Genomic DNA, 25,160 nt, shown 5'->3' with positions numbered 1-25,160 from the left:
TTAAAGGTTTGTTTATTTGAGAGAGAGAGAAAGTACAGTGGGGAAGGGCAGAGGGAGAGAGTCCCAAGCAGACTGTGCTGAGCATGGAGTGGGCCTTGGGGCTTGATCTCATGACCCTGAGCTCACAACCTGACCTGAAGCCAAGAGTCAGAGGGTCAACTGACTCTGCCACCCAGGTGCCCTTGATGCGTATTTTTAATGTATATTTTCCAGCTGCTGAAAAAAGTCTTTGTGATTAGCTGGTATAATGATGAAGATATAACTCCATAAAATTTCTCCTCACTTCTTTATTTTCAAATAATTCCAGTGCTAATTTGACAATTTAAAAAAGGTGTTTTTGAAAATATTGTTTATAAGGTGGTAGGGTGGGACAAGGGACAGATTCTATAATTTTTTTGGATAATAAACTTTTTTGTTTCAAAGGAAGAATTTTAATTCACCATCTTCTTAGCTTTATTATTTCATCATGAAAAGATGAAGATTCTCATGCAGTTACCTATATCCCTTTTTCAGTACTATCACACCATAATTTAATTATTTTTTAAAAAAGATTTATTTATATGAGAGAAAGAAGGCAAGAGAGAGCAAGCAAGAGCAGAAGGGGCGTGGAGGGGGGAAGGGCAGAGGGAGAGGGAGAAGCAGGGAGCCTGACACGGGGCTTCATCCCAGGACCCCAGGATCATGACCTGAGCTGAAGGTAGACGCTTACCCAACTGAGCCACCCAAGTGCCCCCATAGTTTAATTATTTAGGAAGTCTTTGAGCTACAGTACAAATTATTCTTACAGTAGACTCTTTGTCAACTGTCCAGGTACACCTCCCCCACCCCTTTAAGGATTCTAGAGGTATAGAAGCACATTTTTCAAATAAATGTACCTTTATTCAATTTATAGTGTTAATACAAGCATACTATCTTGGTATGTCTTAAGTCAGAGGATTTAGATTTCAGATTTTTAAAATACTGAAAGAATGAGACTATATCAACGCAATAATTATAATTCAGTACTTAAAAAACAATTTACTAGAATACAGTGAACCCAAAGGACAGTCATTAATTTAAACAAATAAGGAAAATACAACATTGGATGTTATCCTATTTTATCCTCCTTTGTCCCTGCTTTTAAAATATCCTCTATTATTACCTTTTCTAGGTACAAGACCCCCTTCTCTGACATTGGAGAGCCCTATTTGAAGGTAGCCCCAAGAAAACCCCAAGAGTCAATATAAAATAAATAAAACACTAGTGATATTTGACAATGCCCAGAAGACATTTGGTTCTTATATACAATAGGCATAATTTTATATGGACTTTAGCAAACCACTTGTAATTTTGTCAAAATTATCATATATAATATGGAGAAATACAGGCCAGATGTAGTAAAAACCAGATGAGTGACTGCTTTGTAAAGGCAAAGTCTGTCCTCTGCCTTGTTGAGGTTCCCCACCCCCATTTGATGTGTTGCTGGATTGGATTTGCAGACTTCACTTTAGCAGTGTGAAAAAAACTTGTCATACAGGGAACCTCAGAAAATAAAAACAAACTTTACAGAGTGAGCTATTTGGCTAAGGTGTTGACCAGTTGGAGGAGGGGTAATGCTGGGAATCCCATACTCTTGGTCTCTTTTTCTTCCACCTGACCAGCTCATGGGCCCCTCTGAGGAGCACAGTTTGGAAAGTACTGTAATTTGTGACACACACCGGGGTTTCCAACCCCAAGGACTTTTGACAGCTGATGATTTGTGACCAGTGATGCTGATAATTTTCTGATCTCCTTATCTAAGAATTTTTAAAAATGTGTAATATATACTTGTGCTTTTTTTTTTTTTTACAGGAAAAATATTTTCCTGTTTTGTGTTCTACATCTTCAGCTTCTATAAATTCCCTGGCCAGAGACCGTCGTGTTTCATATGATAAGGATGCCACTCCTGGCACATCTAAAATAGTGATGTCAACAGGTAAATTAGTGTTTTTTCAAGGGCATAAAATTACTAATCTTTTATTCTGTGTTATTTTAGTGTCTTTGAAATTCGAGGAATAAAATAAGAGGAAAAAAAGATGATAAAACACATTTTTGGTTTTTTCTTAGCATTTTTTATATTAAAGTATTTTGAAATTCTGGTTGTTCATTTTGATGTTAAGGAAAAACTGTTTAAATACACAAGTCACTTGAAAATTCACTACTCTTAAAGTATTTTATTCAGCTTAGTAAGATTTACAAAATTTACATCATTGTCAAGTCTATTTTTGTTTTCCCTTTATCTTATTTCACAATGTCTTTTTGTCTTGTATGTACTTTTAAAGCTACTTCAAATCTTTTTAAAATGCCTTTTAAAATTTTGACAGATCCTTACCTGTCAAGGGGCATGATGACTTTAAATTATTCTCTGTTATGTGAGAGTATGAAATGACACAGACCTAGACTGAACAAATCGCCCTTTTATTTGTCATTTCTTCTACGTTTTCTTGTTCCCTTCCTATTTTTTAAAGCATGTACCATTGCTTTTTCTCCTAGTTGTCTTTCTTATACTTTTCTGTTCCTTGGACTTTTCTCCCCAATTTCCCTTTCCTGATTAAAAAGAAATTATTTTTTTGAAATAGAAATCACTTAAAGATTATTGTAACATACCTCATTTTGTCAGTTTATTATTTCTGATTTTTAGTCTGTTGGCAGGAGAGACTAGCTAAGTAAGTATAACACAAAGGAGATAAAACATGGAAATCTTTGTTTAGCTTCACTTGTGTTCAGTAGGACTTTGTTCATCCCATCAGCACCATGGGTTTTTATTTTTTTAAAAAAGATTTATTACTTATTTTAGAGAGAAAGAGAGCATGAGCAGGAGGGGCAGAGGGAGAGGGAGAGTGATTCTCAAGTAGACTCTGCACTTAGTGCAGAGCCCAACTCGGGGCTTGATCCCACTATCCCAAGATCATGACCTGAGCCGAAACCAGGAGTCAGACGCCCAACCAACTATTCCACCCAGGCACCTCTGGTTAAGTTTATTTTGTTTTTTTGGTTTTTTGCCCTATGATAGTTTATTAGCCAGGTCCTAACTCAAACATTTGCTGAGGAAGAATTACATAATTGGCATGATAGTAAAGGTGGAGGCCTTTTGACCACTGGACATTTACCATTTCTTTATATAGATAATCCAAACAAGATAAAGATGATGAGAAGATACAGTTGAAATAATCCACCCGATTAGAATGATAGGAGAGAAATATTCAACCAATATTTGTTAAATTAATAGCAGTCTAATTGGTATAGCCTTCTTAGAATGGAGTTTGGAATAAAACCAAAAAATGTTAAAGCATTTAAACATACTTGGTAATTTATCCCAAGGAAATAACTCTAACAATGAAGCTATACACTAAAAAGGTACTTACTAAAGATTTATCTCTAATAGCAAGGCATTGGAAATAACTCCAGTGTACCCAAACTAGGGAACATTTCATTAAATTATGGTACACAAATAGTATGTCATGGAATATAGTCATTTAAAATGAATATTTTGAGCATTATGTAGGTGGATACAAAAATGGATCAGTTATCTATTGCTGTGTAATTTTAACACTAACTGAACCAGCCCTGGTTAAGTTTTTAATAGCTGTTTAATTTCTGTGACAAAGTCAATCCTTCCTTTGGCTATTGCCACAAGGTTGAATTATCATATATTTCAACATAGTGAAAGTGAGATTAATGGGTTTTTATTTTACTGAATATAGACCATGTATATGTAAAATTTGGCAATATAAATTAGGTAATGGATAAAAATAATGTGTATCTTAATTTAGGGGGACAGTATATTTTGTTTGGTAATAATGTACCCTCATATTGTTACATTGTATGTTGATTTATATTTATTGATTCTCAGTGAAGAAATATGGAAATATGACATTTATGTGATTATAATTGATTTGCTTCTAAGTCATATACTTTTATTATATTAAAGAAAGTATTATTTTTTAATTGTCTTCAGTGAACCTTGGCATGTATATAAAGATCATTTTTATTTTCCTTACTGAAAAAAAATTACTCTAAGTCATTAGAACTTACTCTGTGGCATGTATCTTAAATTATTTGGTTACTTTAGAAAATACAATGAAGGTGCAATGTTGCTGATTTAAAATAAATTCAGTCCAAGGAGTATATTAACATGACCAGTTTTGAAAGAGAATTCTTGTACTGTGTGTACAGTTAAAAGGTGAAAATATTTATCTTTATACCATTTTATATGATGTGGGAATATGTGAAGAATTGTGATGCTACTAAAAGTTGGATAGTTTTTATTATAATTATTTTAGGCAAAATTCTAGAAAATTGAATAGGCATTTGGATTATTTCTAGATTTAATATCTTTATACAAATGTGAAAATGTATTTACATTCATATTTTTAGGTAGCAGAAATGATTGTTGATATTAACTATATTTGGGTTCTCTTTGAGTGAAGTTTGGCTAGTGGGATATAGTAATTAATAATGTAGTGTTTATGTTGCTTTTAACCAATCTGTTTGGTATATTTATATACACGTTTCCTCAAGTCTGTGTCTATATAAACAAACATGGAAACTCTGGCCCTCACCTGGATCAGAAGAAAATCCAGCAGCTGCCTGACCACTTTGGCCCGGGCCCCGTGAATGTGGTGCTCCGGCGGACCGTGCAGGCCTGTGTGGATTGTGCCTTTCAAAGTAAGACTGTTTTTGGATTTCTTAAGCCAGATCATCGTGGAGGAGAAGTGATAACTGGTATGCTCAACTTATCCTTTATTCAGCTTTTCTTACAAATTTGATTTTAGGTTTTGAAAAGGCAAGGATTTTATAATATATGGATTATTTTATAATATTTATAGTATATTAACTATAGTATTGGCATACTTACATTGATATAATAGAGTATTTATAATAAATACCTGTTTATAGATTTTTAACTCTGATTTGGAAAGTTTAACTTTGCGTTCAAAATAGACAATGATCAGAGTTATACTGTAAATTGAGGTAAAAGATTTTTTTAAAATGCTGTATTAAGCTTACTATAGACAAAATACCTTGGTTGATAATACATTTTAATGTTTTTAGAAAACAGACTGACCTATAAGAAGCTCTAAATGAAAATGTGACTCAAGAAATGCTTACGAGATCAACTAGCTTTTATGATCGTCCGATCAGATACTACATTTATGCCCACAGAATGCTTGGAATAGCAGGAAGTGTTATAGATCACTGGGTTGCTGCTGCTGCTCTTGTTGTTTGCCTTATGAATATTTTTTAAATGAGAATGCTTTTACCAATATAGGCTATTGTGTTTGAATGAGAGGGGCCTTTATAATTTAAGAATATTTCTTTATAAATTACAAAAACCACGAATTAGATTTATAATACATTTCCTAAATTGATGGCTTTTTTTGATGTTGTAGTTTTATCTATGAGGTAACTGTGACATCTCTTTTCCCTCCAATAGCTTCCTTTGATGGAGAAACTCACTCTATCCAGCTCCCACCAGTGAATAGTGCATCATTTGCTCTTCGCTTTCTTGAGACCTTATGCCACAGCTTGCAGTGTGATAACCTTTTGAGTAGCCAGCCTTTTAGCTCTTACAGAGGTAATACTCCTAGTCCTGCAGAGCATGATAAAAATAAATCAGGTGAGAGAAAATGTAAAATTTTATACTGTGCTTCTGTTTTATATTTTATAATTAACACTAGAATCTTGTGTAATTTAGTTTTTCCTTGTGTCCTCCTCAAAGTAAACATTTTAGCCACCATGAACTAATTAGACATGTATAATATATAGTTGTTTTTGTTCATTCAGAGTGGGCAGATAATTTCTTATATTCATAATAAACTTGAGAATCAAAAGCCTGAAAAGTATCTTGTGGTTTGATTTGCATTTCCCTAATGGCTGAGGTTGTTAAGCATCTTTTCATGTGCTTATTGCCTATTCGTAGATCTTTGTAGAAATGTCAATTTTTTGATTGGGTCTGTTTTTGATTGGGTTCTTTGTCTTTTTATTACATAGAAATAAAATATATTTGTACCTCTTTTATATTATATTTTTGTTTGTTATATATAAAGAGTTCTTTATATATTCTGGATACAAGTTCCATATCAGAAATATTTTTTGCAGGGTGCCTGGGTGGTTCAGTCATTAAGTGTCTGCCTTTGGCTCAGGGTGTGATCCCAGGGTCCTGGGATCAAGCTCCACATCGGGCTCCATGCTCCGCTGGGAGCTTGCTTCTTCCTCTCCCACTCCCCCTGCTTGTGTTCCCTCTCTTGCTGGCTGTCTCTCTCTCTCTCTGTCAAATAAATAAATACAATCGTAAAAAAAAAAAGAAAGAAAGAAAAATAGTCTTTGCGTATATTTTCTTCCGTTCTGTAGGTTGTCTTCACTTTCTTGATGGTGTCCTTTGAAGCACAAAAGTTTTTAATTTCAGTGAAGTCCAATTTATATATATATATTTTTTAAAGATTTTATTTATTTATTTGACAGAGATAGAGACAGCCAGCGAGAGAGGGAACACAAGCAGGGGGAGTGGGAGAGGAAGAAGCAGGCTCATAGCAGAGGAGCCTGATGTGGGGCTTGATCCCATAACGCCGGGATCACGCCCTGAGCCGAAGGCAGACGCTTAACCGCTGTGCCACCCAGGCGCCCCAATATATATTTTTTCTTTTGTTTCTTGTACTTTTGGTGTCATACCTAAGAAAACATTCCTTAGTACAGTTTCACGAAGATTTACTCCTATGTTTACTCCTAAGAATTTTATAGTTTTGGCTGTTATATTTAGGTTATTGATCTATTTTGAATTAATTTTTCTATATACAGTGAGATAAGGGTCCAATTTCATTCTTTCACATGTGGATATCTAGTTGTCCCAGCACCATTTTTTGAAGACTACTCTTTCCACGTTGACTTGTCTTGGCACCCTTGTGAAAAATCAGTTGGATGTATATATATGGATTTATTTCTGGACTTTGTATTTCATTGATCTGTATGTCAATCCTCATGGCAGTACCACACTATCTCTTTTTTTTTTTGGAAGATTTAATTTATTTATTTGACACAGAGAGAGCACACAAGCAGGGGGAGTGGGACCCTGAGATCATGACCTGAGCTGAAGGCAGGCACTTAACCAACTGAGCCACCCAGGCACCCCAGTACCACACTATCTTAATTACTGTAGCTTTTTGTAGTAAGTTTTGAAATTGGGAAGTAGGAGTTTTCCAACTTTTTTCTCCTTTTTCCAGATTGTTTTGGCAATTCTGGGTTTCCATATGATTTTTAAGATCAGCTTGTCAATTTCTGCTGGGATTTTAGTAGAGATTGTGTTCAATCTGTACATCAATTTGGGGATTATTGCCAACTAATAATATTTGAGTCTTCAGGGTGCCTGGGTTTGCTCTTGATTTCAGCTCAGGTCATGATCTCAGGGTCTTGGGATTGAGCCTTGCAACCACCTCCATGCTCAGTGCGGAGTCTGCTTGTCCCTCTCCCTCCACTCCTCCCCTGCTTTCGTTTTCTGGCTCCCTCCCCCACCTTAAATAAATAAATAAATAAATAAATAAATAAATAAATAAATAAAATCTCTTTTAAAATTAATATTGAATCTTCTAGTTCATACTATGGGATGTCAGTGTATTTAGGTCTCCTTAATTTATTTCAATAATATTTTGTAGTTTTCAGAAAGCACATCTGGCACTTCTTTTGATAAATTCATCCCTAAACATTTTATTGTTCTTAACACTATTGTAAGTAGAATTATTTTCTTAATTTAAATTTTGGATTGTTCATTGCAAGTGTGTAGAAATGCAGTTGATTTTTGTATTATTAATCTTGTATTCTGTGATCTTGCTGAATTTGTTACTTCTCATTGGGGTTTTTGTGTGTGTGTGAATTTCTTAGGATTTTCTTAAAGGCATTTCGTCTGATGTTACTATAACCATTCCAGTTTTAAATACTGTTCGTAAGGTATATTTTTTCTCACACTTTCCCTTTGAATTTACTTGTTTATTTGAATTTAAAGTGTATCTTTTGTATTAACTATATAATTGGAACATGGGTTTTTTTTTTTAACCTTTCTGCTAATTTTTTTACTGGAGTGTTTATCTCATGGACAGTTAATATAATTACTAATAAGGAAGAATTTATTTATTCATTCATAAGGTAGAATTTATATCTACCATTTTGTTATTTGTTTTCTAGGTCTTAATGTTTCTTTTTGTCTTTTCTTCAATAACTTTCTTGTTTTGTTTTAAATGTTTTCTTGTATACCAACTTGATTCCTTTGTTGTTCCTTCTACTAAAGTTTTTTTTTTTTAAGATAGTATTTATTTATTTGACAGAGAGAGACACAGCCACAGAGAGAGGGAACACAAGCAGGGGGAGTGGGAGAGGAAGAAGCAGTCTCCCAGGAGAGCAGGGAGCCTGATGCGAGGCTCTATCCCAGGACCCTGGGATCACGCCCTGGGCCAAAGGCAGACACTTAATGACTGAGCCACCCAGGCGCCCCTCTACTAAAGTTTTTGAGTTTTTGTTTTGTTTTGTTTTTCTGCCCAGGAGTTATTTTTATAGTAGTTGCCTTGGGGATTACAATTAACATCTTAACTTAAAACTATCTAGTTTGGATTGATACCAACTCACTTTTAATATTATGCAAAAACTTTGCTCTACTATAGCTCTATTTCCTGCCCCCTTCTTTGTTCTTTTATTGCCAAATTATATTTTATACATCATAAGCCTCAAAATACAATTTTGTAATTATTGTTTTTTTCATTTTTTTAAATTATCCTTTTTTGTATTTTAAGTAAGCTTTCTTCCCAACACGGGGCTTGAACTTACAACCCTGAGATCAAGAGTCATATGCTCTACTGACTGAACCAGCCCAGTGCCCCATTTGTTTTTTTAACGGAAGAAGAAGAAGAAGAAAAGAGTTACAAAAACAAATATATTTGGGGTGCCTGGGTGGCACATTCAGTAAAGCATCCAACTCTTTCATCTCAGGTTTCATCTCAGGTCTGATGTCAGGGTTGTGAGATCGAGCCCTGCGTCAGGTTCCATGCTCCACAGTCAGTGTGAGTCTGCTTGGGTTTCTTTCTCCCTCTCCCTCTGCCCCTCCCTCCCCTGTGTGCACACACTCTCTCTCTCATAAATAAATATTTAACCACAGGTATTTTTACTGGTACTCTTTAATTTTTTTTAAAGGATTTTATTCATTTGTTTGAGTGAGTGAGAGAGAGAGCACACGAGCAGGGGCAGAGGGAGAAGCAGACTCCCCTCTGAGCAGGGAGCCCAGCACTGGGCTCAATCCCAGGACCCTGGATCATGACCTGAGCTGAAGGCAGATGCTTAATGACTGAGCCACGCAGGCACCCCAGTACTCTTTAATTTTTTTGTGTGTATTTGAGTTACTATTGAATGTCATTTCATTTCTTGTAGGTAAAGCTGTTCTAGTGAGGAACTTTCTCACTTTTTAAAAAATTTTAAATTTTTTTTAAAGATTTTATTTATTTGACAGCACGAGCACAAGCAGGGGGAGTGGCAGGCAGAGGGAGAGGGAGAAGCAGACTCCCAGTGGAGCAGAGAGCCCTATTCAGGGCTCAATCAGAGGACCCCAGGATCACGACCTGAGCTGAAGGCAGATGGTCAACCAGCTGAGCCACCCAGGCACCCTGAATTTTCTCACTTTTTAAAAAAGATTATTTTAGGCAGAGAGAGAGCAGGGGGAGGGGCAGAGGGAGAGGGAGAGAGAGAATCTCAAGCAGACTCCCTGCGGGGCAGAGCCTGATGCGGGGCTTGATCCCAGGACCCTGAGGTCATGACAGGAGCCAAAACCAAGAGTCAGACGCTCATCCAATTGAGCCATCCAGGCGCCCCTCACTTTTTGTTTGTGAAGAATTTATTTTTCTTTCATTTTTTGAAATTTAATTTTGTTGGATGTAGAATTCTTAGTTGACTTTCTGTTTTAGCAGTTTGACTATATCATCCTACTTCCTGCTAGCTTCTATAGCATCTGTCTGATGAGATGTCAGTTGTTAGTCTTATCAAGGATCTCTTGTATGATGATTTGCTTTTCTCTTGTTAATTTCAAGATTCTCTTTGTCTTTTGCTTTTGATAGTTTGTGTTTTTTCTAGGTGCGGATATCTTTGAATTTATCCTAGTTGGAGATAGTTGAGCTTTTTGGATATTCATATTAATGCTTTTCATCAAATTTGGGAAACGTGTAGCCATTACTTTTTCAAATATTCTTTCTGTCCCTTTCTCTCTGTCACCTCTCCTTCTGGAGCACTTCCATTATGTGTATTTTGGTGTCCTTGATGGTATTCCACAGGTCTCTGGGGTCTGTTTATTTTTCCTCATAATTTTTTCTTTCTGTTCCTTAGACTTTATAATCTCAATCGACCTTTCTTTAAATTTGCTGACACTCTCCTCTGCTAGTTCAAATCTGCTGTTGAGCCCTTCTAGTGAATTTTTCATTTCATTTGTACTACTTTTCAAGTCCTAAATTTTGATTTGGTTCTTTTTTGTAATTTTTATCATTTTATTGATAGTCTCTATTTGGCGAGACTTTGTTCTCATACTTTAGTTCCTTAGACATGATCATTTTTCTAGTTCTTTGAACATAAATAAAATTGCTGATTTAAAGTCCTTGTCCACTAGCTCCAGTATCTGGGCTTCCTCAGAGGCAGTTTCTATTGACTGTTTTTTCCCCTCTTTGTATGGGCCATACTTTTATGTTTCTTGCAGTTCTCCTAATTTTTAATTGAAAACTGGACAATTTTAAAAGTGTAAAGCAGTAACTCTGAAAAATCACATTTTCTCCCCTTCCCTAGGGTTTGTTGTTGCTGGTGCTTTGGTATAGTGATTTTCCTGGACTAACCTAATGACTTCCTGGGCTCCTTTATTATATGTGGCCACTGAAGTCTGTTCATTTAGCTTAGTGTTCAGCAAATGATTGGACAGGGATTTCCATAAATGCCTGCAACCAGTATGTCTCCCATCCTTTGCCGCAGAGTTCATGTATGTGTTGGAATTTACCTTGAACATTCCAGGAGGCAGTTTACAAGTCTGCTTTGTGCAGAGCCTCAAGGTCAGCACGAAATGAAAGATTAAGGTCTTAGGTCTTTCCTGGGCATGGATACAGCCTTACATGTGGCCTTCTAGATTCCCAGGAGTATCTCTGTGGTTTTCAAAGTCTCCTAATGGACATTTTATTCTCCACGTTTATTTTTAAAGCTTTTTGGTCAGTTTCCTTTCAGCCCCAACTGGCAATGCTGCCTCAGGCAGCAATAGTGTTAAACAATTACTACTGTGGATTTTTGTTTGTTTGCTTGTTTGTTTGAGCAATGCCTTAGAGATAGGACTGTTCACACAGACCAGCTCTGAGTTAGTTCCTAAAACAAGCCCTGAGATCAGAGCTTTCCACTGAGTTTCAAGGTTAGTCAAATTGTGACGGTTTCCTGGGCATAGGGCCTTTTGAGAGCTCCAGACCCATTGTGTTTCCTCCGGTGCTGGTAGAATGTGCTGGTTTTCACAGCTACAGTAGTTATGAACCTGTTGGTTTGCAAAACTGCTGCAAAAACAGTGAAGGGGACAATGGTAGGGAAGCTAAAGTGCCACAGAATTTGCTGTTCTTTCTGAGATTCAGCCACTTTTTTCTTGAACAAATGCTTTTTGGACTGTTGTAACCCTTTACGTAATATCCAGAGTTTTTTAAAAAAACTAATTTTGCCAATCTCTTCGTTATTTTTATGAAGAAGTGGATTTTTGGAGGTCTTTCATCAGTCATCCTGGAAGTGCCTCTCTGGTGACTTTTAAAGTATTCTCTAAATTATCTGGCTTTTTCTCGTTATCTCTGCAGGAAAAGTTTTGTGCCTGAGCTTACTGTAATACCCAGGAATGGAAGTCAAGAGTCATTTTTATGTTTTATCAGCCCCAGATAGTAGACCATACACCAGCTTCATTAACTTTTTATAAGAAAGCATTAGATTATTACAAGTAAAAGAAAAGATTTTCTTATCTCACTAAGATTCTGAGGTAACATATACGTATAGAAAACTACATATTAGCATTTGAATTCTCCATATCATTAAATGAGTTTGAAAAAAGCCAGTTTTTTCTTTATAGAAATTTATATGTCCTAATTATAAAAATATTTGCCATTTACTGAAATTTGTTTTGCCTGTTGGTTTTTGTAGTCCATGATTAAAAATTAAATCAAGTGGTAAGAGCTCTCTTAGACTCTTTAGTAATCAATCAGTCATCAGATGATCTTAAAAAGCATGCCTGGCCCCCAGCTATTTTGAACCAGATGAAGTTTGACTTGGGTACTTTCTCACTGCAATCTTTCTTCTCACTCAAGTTCTGTTATCAGACTTTTTAGAGTTCTATTATACTTAATTTTTACTTTTAGTTGGAGGTTAAATCAAGATACTGATTGATATTTAGAGTATAATTAATAATTTGAGATGTTATTACTTTCAGGATCATGTCCTAAAGAGTGGCCCTTTAGGTAAAAATGCATTTGGTTTAATAATAAGTAAGCTGTAGAGTTATAGTAAGGGTAGTGAGCTCTGGGCCAGGACTGCTGCCTATAAAATGAAATGTCCACTGTACACTGTCTTCTCCTTCTCTGAATTCTTAACTTTTTTTGTTCATGGGAACAGTTTTCCCCGGCCTTTTTAGACACATTATAATTGATTCCCTCACTGCTTCCTGAGATATTGAGAGATATGTGATAAACCTATAGTAAATGGTGCCTGGATATAATGCTTTTAGCTCTTGAATATGATGTCACCAAAATATTTAATGGGATGAAATCAACACATATTATTCACAAACAATCAAGTAATTGATAAATTGTTGATGAAGTTACAGTAGGTAAATGATTTAGAAACAAAAGTGTTATATGCTGATGATCTGAAAATGCTTGAGGAATGTTAATTAGTTATAACAGACACCTTTTTTTTTAAACAGTAAAAGAAGACATAACAGAAAAGAAAAGCCCCAAACGGCCTTCTCAGGAACTTCTACCTTATGTTGTTCCTGTGTCACCTAAGCTCCCCAAAACAAAGGTGCATGCCTCTAAAGGTAAATAGTATTTACATGTTTCTGGAATGGGAAGAAAAGTCATTCTACTACCACTTAACTATATGCTCTTGGGTGGAGGTGTGTATTTGCCCAAATTGCTTGAGCATTTAGGCTACTAAATGCCAAATGAGCATTTGGTAGCTTTGTCGAGCATTTCATTCCCTTCAGAAGTACACAATTGTCATTTCTCCTTAGATAAAAATAAAACAATTACAGTAACATTTTCCATTCAGCTTTGTATTACTGAAAGCTGATAAAAAGTGAATAGAAAAACCTAGTGCCTTTCTCCACTGAAAGTGTTAAGTGTCCAAGTAGTAAGCAAATGTTAGAAGCCAACTGTGTGATCATATTATAATAGTTGTGAAGAACTGCATTCCTAAAAATGAATGCTTTCATGAGGTGTTCATAGCCTTGGTAGCAAGACTGGGAAGGGACAGTGCCACGAGAAATACAGGTGACATATTGGAATCAATTTGGATTTTAAGACAGTGTCCATTACTATAAATGCCAAGAAGGGGGTGGCCGTGTACTTTATGTTAGAGGTTTGTGGTTCAGTATAGCATGGCTTATGTGAACTATTGAAGATTAGGAGATGTTTTGACCTTTTAATAGTATTTAAGCTATAAGTCTGAAGATAATTGCCTTTGTCTTTTTCTCTTGTAGAAGAACTCTTGTCTTCTGAGGGAAATGGCATGCCCAAAGAGGAAAAGCTTCCTGAAGATTCCAAAAACTCACCACTAAATCCAGCAAATTCTTTAAGCCCTACCATCAGAAATCCTGTAAGCACTCATACTGCAGTCTCCAGGGATTTTTCTCCAAGTGTGCCAGGCACCTCAAGTTCAGCACTAGTGGGGACCAAATCTACCAAGAGCAGTCACCATGAAGTTAAATTCCAAATGCAGAGGACAAACGAAGGTATATTTAAAAACAGTGATTCTCAACCAATGTGTTTCTTTCTCCTTAAGGTTTCTTTGCCCAACAACATCCCCCGAGAGTGTATCACATTGGAGAAAGTGCCAAGATTGAGGAGTTTGAGTCCTCCCTGTTTATGTTACTTTCAGGGTCAAGCCACTACAGATCCTCCGATCCTCATGGCAGCATAGAACTGTCCCTGGGGATCTGGATCGCCAACCATGTCTGTCACAGAGACTTCTTAGATTAGTGGTTCTTATTAATAGTTCCTTTGTAATTTATCATTTCACTGGATACTGTCTGGACTCAGAAACCTCCTATGACTCTGAGGCCTGGAAAGGTGCACTTCCTCTCCTTTCTGATGTACTCTCTTCCTTGTCTCTTTTGAGACCTTTCCTGACTCCGGCCTGCGTGTGGCCCCCAGATCTGGGCTCTGGTATTCTGTTGCTGTTGCCGTTTCCCCATTCTTCATACCTTCAGTTATTCCCTCAGACCCAGCAGTAGTACATAATATGTGTAAACAGGGCAGCATCCTGTTGCCATTTGGAAAGAGCCAGAATAGTTTTCCATGTGCAAAGATAGCTACACTGTACACTTTTAAGGATGAAGGGGGTGGGGGGAGGGGTGGGGGGAGGTGGGGTAAGGGTGGGAATAAGTGTTTTGTCCTTTTCCTCCTGGTAGGCATCTAGACAAGGGGAGTATCGAAAGCAGTGGGAAGCATCCAACTTGATTGCTTTTCTTCATGGATATTTTCTATGGGCAACTGTGCCGCATACATGCTATGACGTATTTAATGTCATCCCCCCATCTCCCAGTTCATGTAGATCGCCTCTGCTTTCAGAGTGATGTTTGCAAGGAGTCTGATGACAGATGTTTATCCCATCAAGGGGTAGTGCACCAGAATTTTTAGGTATTTTCACAAAATAAGAGTTTTGAAGACAGGCCTTCTCAGTAAAAGGCTGTAAAAGGTCACCCCTAATACTAAATATCTCACTTTCAAATGTATGACTAACTACTATGCCAAAGTAGCCTGTATTTAGGCTAGAGAAGGCTAGCTTTTGGTCTTTCCAGGAGTGGAAAGACTAATAGTAATAACATTACTTACTAGTAATTTAGTTATTAGTAATAGTAATCAGCATCATCTTCATCACTATCTGACATGGGCCAGGCATGTAATATTTTACATAGCCTTATACAGTACATCTTTACAACAATTCCTTAAGATGTAGGTGCTGGTAAACATTTTCATGTGAGAAATCTGAGAAGTCACTTGACTAAGGTCCCCAGCTAGAAAGTGGCTGGGTCAGTCTTTGAATCCAGGCATTCTGACTCCTGGCTTTACACTTAACTGCTGGGCTGCTTCCATCTTCAGAGAATAGGTAAGCATTTCACTTGGAAACTGTCTAGAGGTGTCATTACAATTGTTTTCTTTAAGGTACTGGAACTATTACTTAAAGCTGAGTCCACCCCTGATTGCTGGTGATGCTCTCACAACCTCCTGCCCTGCCCCATTATTTGAATGAAATAAATTGTTCATTTTTATTATAGGAAAGAAATCCAATAACGTTGTGGATAAAATCAAATCACTTTTATTTATTTCAGAAACATTTACTGATATTTTAGTGTAAGACAAAGCCATTCAGGAGAAAAACATGACTGGACTTTGATTATCTTTCACATAATTAGTTTATTTCATGTAATCATTTGAATAACACTAATGTTTGCAACTTCTCTGATTGTTTTGAAGATATGGGCCCAATTAAATGATTTTTCCATAATGAATTAAAAATAGATGATCTTACAGTTGTTTTATTTTAAATATAAAATTATAGTTTTATACCATAAATTATATCTTTGCATATAGTTTTTCTGTAGTAATCTATAAAACTGGTTACATGTTATTTAAGACATAACTATACTGGATTCTGATGACATAAACCAGAAAAAAGTTATTTAGAGGTATGATTAGCTTGATTAAGTTTGCCAGTAATTTTTTTCATCTTAAATTAAGTCTTTCTTAGAACTGAAGGAGAAGATTTTTCTGTCTAAATTGTTAGAATGCCTTAGGCATGGCATGGTCTGTTCTATCATCATTTTCAATTGGGTTGAAACAGCACAGTAGCATTTCTTCGTAGATATAACTAACATTTTTATCTCTAACAAGTGAAAGGGAGGATATGTTTTAGTAAAGAGTTTTTGTTTCACATCAAAGTTGTGATATTGAAGGAGAAAATAAGTACACTTTTGAGTTACACACACAAAAAACCTACCATTCTGAGTTCTTTTATTTTCTGTTTTTCTTTGCCCTTTACCTGGGTAAATACTCAAAATGCCCGTAAAATGGCTGGAGCCCAGATGATAGGAATGAAAAGGTGTATTTTTGGTTAATTCACACCAAAAAAGACCAAATTTGTGTTGACGGTCCTTGTTTAAAGAAACAGATCTTCCTGACAAATCACAAAACTCACTTCTGTATCACACACTAACTTTAGAGAGTCAAGCACTCTGGTTGAGTAACATGAATACTTGTCTGGACACAAAGAAATTACAGCACAACTTGGTGAACAGCACAGCTAAAACTCCTTGAGGTATGAGTGCTTAATTTATCCTATGTCTCAATTATTTCTTTTTTTTTTTAAAGATTTTATTTATTTATTTGACACACAGAGAGAGAGAGAGAGAGAGAGAGCCAGCAAGAGAGGGAACATAGGCAGGGGGAGTGGGAGAGGAAGAAGCAGGCTCCCAGCAGAGGAGCCTGATGTGGGGCTCGATCCCAGGACTCCAGGATCATGCCCTGAGCCGAAGGCAGACACTTAATGACTGAGCCACCCAGGAGCCCCTCAATTATTTCTTTTTTTGACTTATAAACATTCAACCAGAATATCTATTACTATGCAATTAAACTTGAGAGAGGTATTCAGTATAATGTTAAAGTTACTTCTGACCTAGCCAAGGAGAAAATAATCCTGTTTTCTTCAAAATTCAGATACACATTTAAGCCTTAAGAGATAGGAATTTAAAGAATAAAGTGATGCTAAAAATATCCATATTGAATATATGGGAGAAATCAGTAAAACTAATTTGGTTCTCAAAGATAATGGGGTTATTGAAATTCCTTCATTAAAGTGAATGAATTTAAGCAACTATAAAACTAAATCGGGAGACTTTCCATTGTATTTAGCTAGTGAAAGAAACCTAATCTAGACAGACCAAGAGGACAGAGATTGAGAGAAATTCACTGAATTAAGGAAAGAGTAATAGGTTCGCTTAGATTAACCTAATTTAACCCAAGCAACAGATCTTTTGCTGTCTTTGCCTGTGGCCAACAAGGCCTCAGATTGATCAGTCTGTTTTATGATTTTTGAAGCTTTAAGGTAAATTCTGAAGCTGCTTTTGTTGTTTGGGGGAGGTCAGATGGGGTGCTCTTGGGTAGCCATCCTCAGGTCATCCTAATCTAGGCTTTCACTGGATTCTGCACTTGGAGTCCTGGGTCCTTGCTGGGGTGCTTAATAGAAGGTTCCAGGAATGCGACCACTTCTCCCTACCTAACATCTCTTCTTTCAGGATAATCAGGTCAAGTATGATTTGTCTTTTTTCCCCCCCATTGAAGCTCCAAGTTATATAGCTGTACCTGACCCCAGTGTCCTGAAACAAGGCTTCTCTAAGGACCCTTCAACCTGGTCTGTGGATGAAGTGATACAGTTTATGAAACATAAAGATCCTCAGATATCAGGCCCCCTCGCCGACCTCTTCAGGCAACATGTAATGTATCTTTTGATCCGGTTTTCCTGCCATAATGCCTTTCAATGACCTCTGTGCAGGCCCTTCAGTTGGATGGATGCTGATTAGTGTGGATGGTGGGGGAACCCTATCAACTGATTTTTCCATATGTGAGAAAGGTTACTTGGCCCAAAGTTAGATTCTTAAATGATAGAGGCTGGATCTGTGCTTTGAATGGGTACCCGAGTACCTAAAATACTACAAGTCTTCAAGTTCTCAAAAGAAGATGATTCAGCATGGCCACTCTCAGATGTCTTCTCCCACAAGGATCCTCCTCCCCACCTGCTCCCTGCTTGGCCCCAGGACCATGAGTAGGAGGGGGTAACCACAAGCTGTGACAGGGTGTCCTCCTTGTTACTGATGCCCAATGAATCCAGCAATTGTATAAGTGTAGTTTTATTTTAAATAGGAGCTCATGAATACCAAATAATATGCTTCTCTGACATAAACTGGTTAATTAAGGAAATAAAAAATTTTAGGAGGATGCCTTGTGTCTATTAAGTAATGTTTATAGTCTTCTAACAAATCAGTGACCAAATATCTTCTGTCCTTTTCAGTATTCTAAGAAAATCAGTAGTTTTAGCATTTAATTAGTTTAGCTTCAGACAACTGATTAGCTTTCAACATAAAGACAACACTGTATAACACATTTATGGTTTGCATTGATGCTGACATCGTCATATTCCCAGCCTTTTTAAGAAAGTTAATGACCGTCTGAAGTTCATTTCTACAATTCATAGCTTTCTAACCTTTGTCGTAGATACGTAGTATTTTATTCAAACACGGTGTTTAAAATCAGATAGTTTGGTGCTTAGGCCAATTTTGAAAGATACTGGATTAAATTTCTGTTTTCTTAATTTAGAAATTATCACATGATGTCTTACTGTATAAATTATATTTTTAATAGTTTTCAGGAAATAAATGCATATTCAGAGAATATATATCAAGAATGTACGACTGCTCTCTATTTTACATGTTCTTATCTATAACTTGACAAAATATGAATGCATTATTAATTGTAATTTCTTTCTCTCTGTAGGAAATTGACGGGAAGGCTCTGCTACTACTCAAAAGTGATGTGATGATGAAGTACATGGGGCTGAAGCTGGGGCCAGCATTAAAGTTATGTTACTACATTGACAAACTTAAAGAAGGAAAATACAATTGAAAAAGATGTGTAAGTTTAGATGGGACAGAATTCTCAGTTGTCCTGATTACTTTTAATTTAAAAATATTTTAATTCTCCTAGCAGCTTTTGTTTGGTAGACAGTTCCTCTAAAAATGTTATAGCCGGAATTGCAGAACAACATCATAGTCCAATCTACTTCTTTAAAAACCATTTACGTGTTAGTATTAGCATATTCAAATTAGGAGTTCTTTATGTCTTTTTATTGTTTTACAGTTTATAATTTATCATTTTATTATACAGTTTACAAGTGTATTTTCATGCTGGAAACAGAGAAACACCTTTGATTTCAGTTAATGTTTATATATAGAACCAAAACAGCTAAATCCCAAAGGGGAAAGTATCAGGGACTGACAAGTTCTCTAATGAAATCTGTGAGAAGTTTTCCTCAGAAGAGAATTTAAAGATGTAACGTAGATATTATCTCTTTCTCCAAATATTTTATGTCCGTTACTGCAAGTTCTGTTCCTATTCTGCCAGTTTCTAGAAAGGGAAAGCCATATAAATTATTTTCCTTTTATTAGTATTTCTCTGTGTTGTATTTGTTCATATTTAAAGAAAAAAAGCAAGGTTATAAACTTTCATAAAGTGTTCTTAATCAGTTTTTGATAACTTTTGAACAATTATAGGATAAATAGAATGGTTGTTTTATGCAGGAGATATTATACTACAAGCGTGGTTTGGATGGAGTCTGATCAAATTTTTTTCAATAATACACCTATTATTTTAAAACATTACATATTTTCGCTAAGCGTAGACATTTAACTGGGCATTCATTTCTCACATCTCTATATGAAAACACCTGTGCCCAAATTTTTTAAAGATTTATATTTTATTGTCTGTTTATTCCTCATATGGATACTATACCATATTTATATATTATTCTATTCCTGTAGGTATACAAACAAGTGAATCTGTTCTTTTTGAATTTAATATGGCACTTTGTACTGCCACAGAGGTAATAGTGAACTATTTATATAGTTAGAGGTTTTTATTCTGTAAAAAATATGTGCATCATTTGCTATTACTGTTACCTCTCAGCTTTGTCTTCAGGGGATGAGAAACAATCCGTAGGTTGGTTTTCATACAGGGAACCTCTCTGTCCTATGCAATGTTTCTAGTTAATTTGCTTAGCTCTGAGCCATTTATTCTGCTAACTTTTGCAAGATGCATTAATTCTCACATCATTTTGGGCTTTATTTTTAAAGTTAGAACTTTCAAGGGGAAATGGTGCTATATGTTTATTGTAATTACTTTGTATAAGTTTGGTGTAATGTTTATAAGCTATGAGAATCTGTGCTAAGTCTTAGCCATTTGTTGTAAATGCCAATAAAATATACACCAGGGGCATGAATGTACATTTTCTTTTTCAGAAAGCCAAATGTACTTTATATAAGAATGCAACTATTTAAAGGGTGGTTTTATCTATGTTATTCCTTCTGTGTTAGAAGACAAAATTCTAATTTAAACCTGGTCTTTTATCAAATTGTTTGTGTGAAGATGCTGTGCCCAGTTGAACAGTCCTCAGGTGTTTGTATGAATACTATGTTTTACAGTTTTCAGATTTTAAAATATAATAAAGTTTTAAAACTACAATAATGTCAAAGCCTCAGATTTGATTTTATTTGCTTTCACTGCATGACATTAATGTACGAATTTATTCGAGTTGATAAAGAAGCGCTCTACTAAGTTTGTGGTTTTCTACATCCAGATAGTTGAGTATTAACACTTGCCCTCGTTCTGCAGATAAGCAGATCACTAGCAGCAAAGGGCTGATCTCTTGTAGGGCCTTAAACGAGACCCAGGGGAGCAGTCCGAAGTTCCATCAGTGAGCTTTGTGCTCAAAACTTGTTGCTCGCAATCGTACTGATGACGCGAGCGCGCTAGGAAAGGCCAGTGCCCCCACGTATCTCGTGCCCCCCCCCCCCCCCCCGAGTTCCCACGTCTGGCTGGCAGTTCTGGCTGCTCTTTTACCACTGGGGGCCAGGAGTCCTACTGCCTTTCTGCTTTCAGCTCTCCCAGCTTACAGGGTGGAAAAGCCTTAGAGGCTCAGGATTGGGGTTGCATCGCTTCCAGTATCTGACCCCTTGCCCCTCTCCCCTACGCCAGGAGCTTCTGCTCCATGCCTCTGAACCCACAAACTCCTCCCGCTGCAACAGCGTGTCTGGTACTTCATTCAGAGACGACAGGGGCCTCACTAGGCTCCAGGGCTGATGCTCTAGTGGCTGGAACAGGGCTGTCGCTTTGCTTGTCTGGGACTTGGATGATTCAGAAGCACTTGTTCTTTACTGTCTGGTTTGTCAACTTTTAGTCCAGACATAGCATTCCATGTTAGGCTCTTGTGAACCATCCAGGCCTTTAAAATGATCTTTCCTCTGGTTTTGCTTCTCAGTCCATTCTCCAACAGCAGCTGGTGGAATTCCACAATTGGAATTTAAAAATAAAATCATAGGGGCGCCTGGGTGGTTCAGTTGGTTAAGCATCTATCTTTGGCTCAGGTCATGATCTCAGTGTCCTTGGGTCGAGCCCCACATGGGGCTCACTGCTCACTGGGGAGTCTGCTTCTCCCTCTCCCTCTGCCTGCTGCTCCCCCTGCTTGTGCTCTGTCAAATAAACAGAATTGTAAAAGGAACCCCAGACCCATCACCCAGCTTCAATACTTATGAACTCATGGCCAATCTTGTCGCATCCATGCACCCACCACACCCCCCATTTCCACGTTGTTTAAAGCAAATATAACTTATCATTTAATCTAAGTAGGTCAGTATGTATATCAAAAAGATAAACTTTTTAAAAAGGAACCATACTGCTGTCACACTCGAATAATTCATTTCTGACACTGTTCTCTAATGACAGGAACCAGGGCTCCTTAGAGAAATGTCTCATTCTAGGACCGGGGCAGGGGATATTCCTGATGGATCTGCAGCATCTTGTGTCAGAAGGATGTGCTCCAAAAAGCACAAGGATGGGGCATTTCACAGGGACACGGGGGCCAACTGGAAGAGCTCCCAGTGCCTCAGTCTGGAACAATTTGAGCAACAAGTGAAGTAGTATTGGGTCAGAACCCAAAGCATGAAACGAATACCCACGACGGCATCCTGCTGTGACCAAGTGATGGGGGAGAATAGACACGTCTGTGCAGAAGAACCCCAGGTAATGTAGATTCTCCCTCATGGGGTGGGGCACCGCTGCCCACGCCCTAAGTGTGGGCCGTGCAGAGACTTCCTTCCAACGAGGACAGTGTGCAAGGTCATCACAAACAAGGAGTGTACATCTCATTTCTATATAGGAAATTTATAACGTATAAGCAGCATACGAGTGTCACCATTTGGAAACAGTCACTGAGGGAGAAGCCCAGGTTCCTAATTTGCAGCTTCTTTTCAAAAGATTTTATTTATTTGAGAGAAAGAGACAGAGCACACGAGCGGGGGTCAGGGCAGAGGCAGACGGAGAAGCAGACTCCCTGCTGGGCAGGCAGCCTCATGCGGGGCTCCATCCCAAGGTCCTGGGCTCCTGACCTGAGCACAAGACAGACCCTTAGTCGACTGAGCCACCCAGGCACTCCTGTACCTTTCTTTATTAATTTATGTACTACTATATTTCAGAAGTTAGCATGGATGCTGGCGATATCAACAGTTACTTCTGTTAGAAACAGTGCAGGTACACAAGAACGGACTCTGGTGGGGGAAAGAGTGCTCGATGCCATGCCTTGCTCAAAGTCGTTAAGAGCCTCCCTCCATCAGCTGGCTGTGGACAGGCCCTGGTCAGAGCGGGGAGCGCCGGCCATCAGCACTGAGTTCCGCTCCGGAGATTGCCAAATGTTTGAGTTGCCTGCTAAGTGGAAATACTTACGCCAAGAGTCCAGAAGATTTTAAGCTTCGGTATTATGTAATAATAAACTGCCTGATGAAGATGTGGTTTGGGTCACTCTGCTGAGATTGGTCAGGATCCACCAGGCTCTGCTGCAGCGATGAAGAGACCCTGACAGCTCCGTGCCTTTGCGTGTTCTCCCAGGCCAAGTCCAACACTCCAGAGGTGTCGCGTCTTTCCTGTGGCGCTGCTCATGGGACACGTGGCCCCCGAGGATCTTCTCAGTGCCTCAGCCCGGGGGTGACCCATGGTACTTCTCCTCAGGGCCCACTGGTAGAACGAGCGCATGGCCCTGCTTCAGGGCAAGAGAGCTGGGTACAGTGGTTTTCCCAAGAAGAGGAAAACGGAAGACTTGGACAACACGCGGCATCGTTTCTACCACGAGGCTGCACACCCTTTTTTCCGGGCTAAGGTGATGGCAGACACGCTTTGGGGCCGGGCCAGGTTGGCGGCCTCACTGAGAAGCTGGCTGGGTGTCGTGCCTATATGTGCACAGGTGACTGGAGGGGGCTGTGTCTGGCTGGAGTCCGCCTGTTGCTCCCAAGGAGAGTGGTCATCCTTGCAGGTGTGCATATGCAAAATTTTGAGTCTTATGCTACAGATCTTCCAGTTTTTCCAAAGCAAGTAGAAATGCAGATTTTCATGTGAAATCTCCCAACTATAAGATGTAAGCATAACTACATGAAAACCCAGGCCAAACAAAACGTGCATGCAGGCCTGATGTGAGCTCAGTGTCGTCGGTGTAAGGCCTTAGCCTTCTGGCCTCGGAACTTGGGATCTTGAGTGGCCAGCTCTTTATTTATCTGTGAGGTAAAGCTAACCCCACATTTCTAAGAAGAATCTTGGCTCTGCCTGTGAGCATCCATTCCCTCCGTCCACCTTGGTTCCCGTTCAAATCCTTCATCCTCACAATAACCCCTGCTCAGCCGACCGCTGGTGCACCTGGGGCCACACTTAAAAAGGAGGACAGAGTCCCTGTATTCCATGCAGCTCGTTGCCAGGCTGTGTAATCTTGAGGCACCTGGTAAACCATAAAGTGTTGAGAGAGACTGAAACACGGGCTGGACATTGGGGAGTCATTATGAGCTTGGAGAGCTGAACAAGGCCTGGAACAGGAAGGCCCTTGGGTCACCTATGGATGGCATCTTAAGGCCCGAGGGAAGCAATTAAGGAATTATACACGGGGTGGGTGTCACACAGCTGGACCAGCATTCTGGGCATTCTGGACAGATCATTCTGGCAGCTATTGGGGGTAGGGGGTGAGCTGTCAGTGAGCAGAACCCATCATCCAGTATGCACGGTTCCCTTGATGGAATCCCATCCAGGTAGTCTTTTGGGAGGTGACTCCAGCAATTTCATTTTACCTTTTTCTGGGCTGTTCTCAGAGGAGGAGGTGTCCATCTAAGGGTGGCCCGAGTTATTGGGTTCACGATAGCCAGCAAACCGTCAAGCCCAACCACCTTTGTCTTTAAAATGGGAGAAGGAATCATGTTCAAGGATGCCCGAGTTCTGGGACCACAGCCAGGAAACAACGTGGGACTGGCGTCACCACCGGGAAAAAGGCAAGGGAGGAGAGGTTCTGACTTCTGAAGCTGGTGGCCTATGGGCAGGACAAGGTGTCAGCCTGGAGCGGAGTGGGGGTTTGTGGCCACGGTGCTTCCCAGCGTTGGGCCCCCCTGCTGTCCCCAGTGCTCCCTGGTGGGAGCCTCCCAGGGGTCTGAGGCCCAGACTCAGCCCGGATGGCAGACGGGCTGTGGTCACACTCACACAGCGATGGGGAGGTGTCAGCTTTTAGTTACGGACTCCTTGTGAGTCTCTTTCCTATTCTCTGCCCCCATGAAGCCCCACTTCCCCTCCATCTCTGTGTCTTTCCCTCTCTCTCCCCGTCACTCTCTCACACACACACACACACAGACACACACACTCTTTCTCTCACTCTCACACACACACACACACGCACCCATCTTGGAGTGGCGACCAGTCATTCGTCGTGCCTCGGGAGTCCATCCCCCACGTTGCAGTAGTGTTAACGGAGCTGAATAAAACCAGGGGAGCGTCCTGCACACCGACAGGGCAGTGCTGCTCTGCGTGTCGTACCCCTTCTGTCTCGTGGGCAGAGTGGGTCATGGTCCCGTAGGTCGCATTTATGGTCACTTCACCCCCTCTTCTTGCTGCGCCGTGGACGGGGCCTGCCCTCTCTTGCTGCCCAGAAACCAGGTTGGTCACGTGAACCTGCTCGGGTGACGTGAGAGTTAAATGCAATGGTCCTGTGACCGGCTCCACACAGCGTACAGAGCAGTGCCCCTCAGCCTGATGCCTGGGACAATGCCTCGG

At 38.9% G+C, this 25,160-nt stretch overlaps 1 protein-coding gene across 4 annotated transcripts in view; it reads left to right on the top strand.

Annotated features, from left to right (window-relative positions):
• Positions 1-20,552, top strand: part of SCML2 (Scm polycomb group protein like 2) — a 92,713-nt gene extending 72,161 nt beyond the window's left edge. For 2 of the 4 annotated variants that reach the window (XM_048213744.1, XM_026480235.4), the window contains exons 9-15: positions 1,831-1,954; positions 4,540-4,743; positions 5,456-5,638; positions 12,965-13,078; positions 13,742-13,993; positions 17,601-17,752; positions 18,810-20,552. In XM_048213744.1, coding sequence (XP_048069701.1) covers positions 1,831-1,954; positions 4,540-4,743; positions 5,456-5,638; positions 12,965-13,078; positions 13,742-13,993; positions 17,601-17,752; positions 18,810-18,938 — 1,158 coding nt within the window. In that variant the 3' untranslated portion in view covers positions 18,939-20,552. The remainder of the gene's footprint in view (positions 1-1,830; positions 1,955-4,539; positions 4,744-5,455; positions 5,639-12,964; positions 13,079-13,741; positions 13,994-17,600; positions 17,753-18,809) is intronic. The other 2 variants (XM_048213746.1, XM_048213745.2) reach the window with 1 other exon arrangement.
• Positions 20,553-25,160: the final 4,608 nt, after the last annotated feature.

The sequence above is a fragment of the Ursus arctos genome, chromosome X (assembly GCF_023065955.2).
Source record: "Ursus arctos isolate Adak ecotype North America chromosome X, UrsArc2.0, whole genome shotgun sequence".
In the NCBI taxonomy this organism is placed as follows: domain Eukaryota; kingdom Metazoa; phylum Chordata; class Mammalia; order Carnivora; family Ursidae; genus Ursus; species Ursus arctos.
Note: the sequence above shows the minus strand (reverse complement) of the source record. Positions and strands in the feature narration are given on the sequence as shown.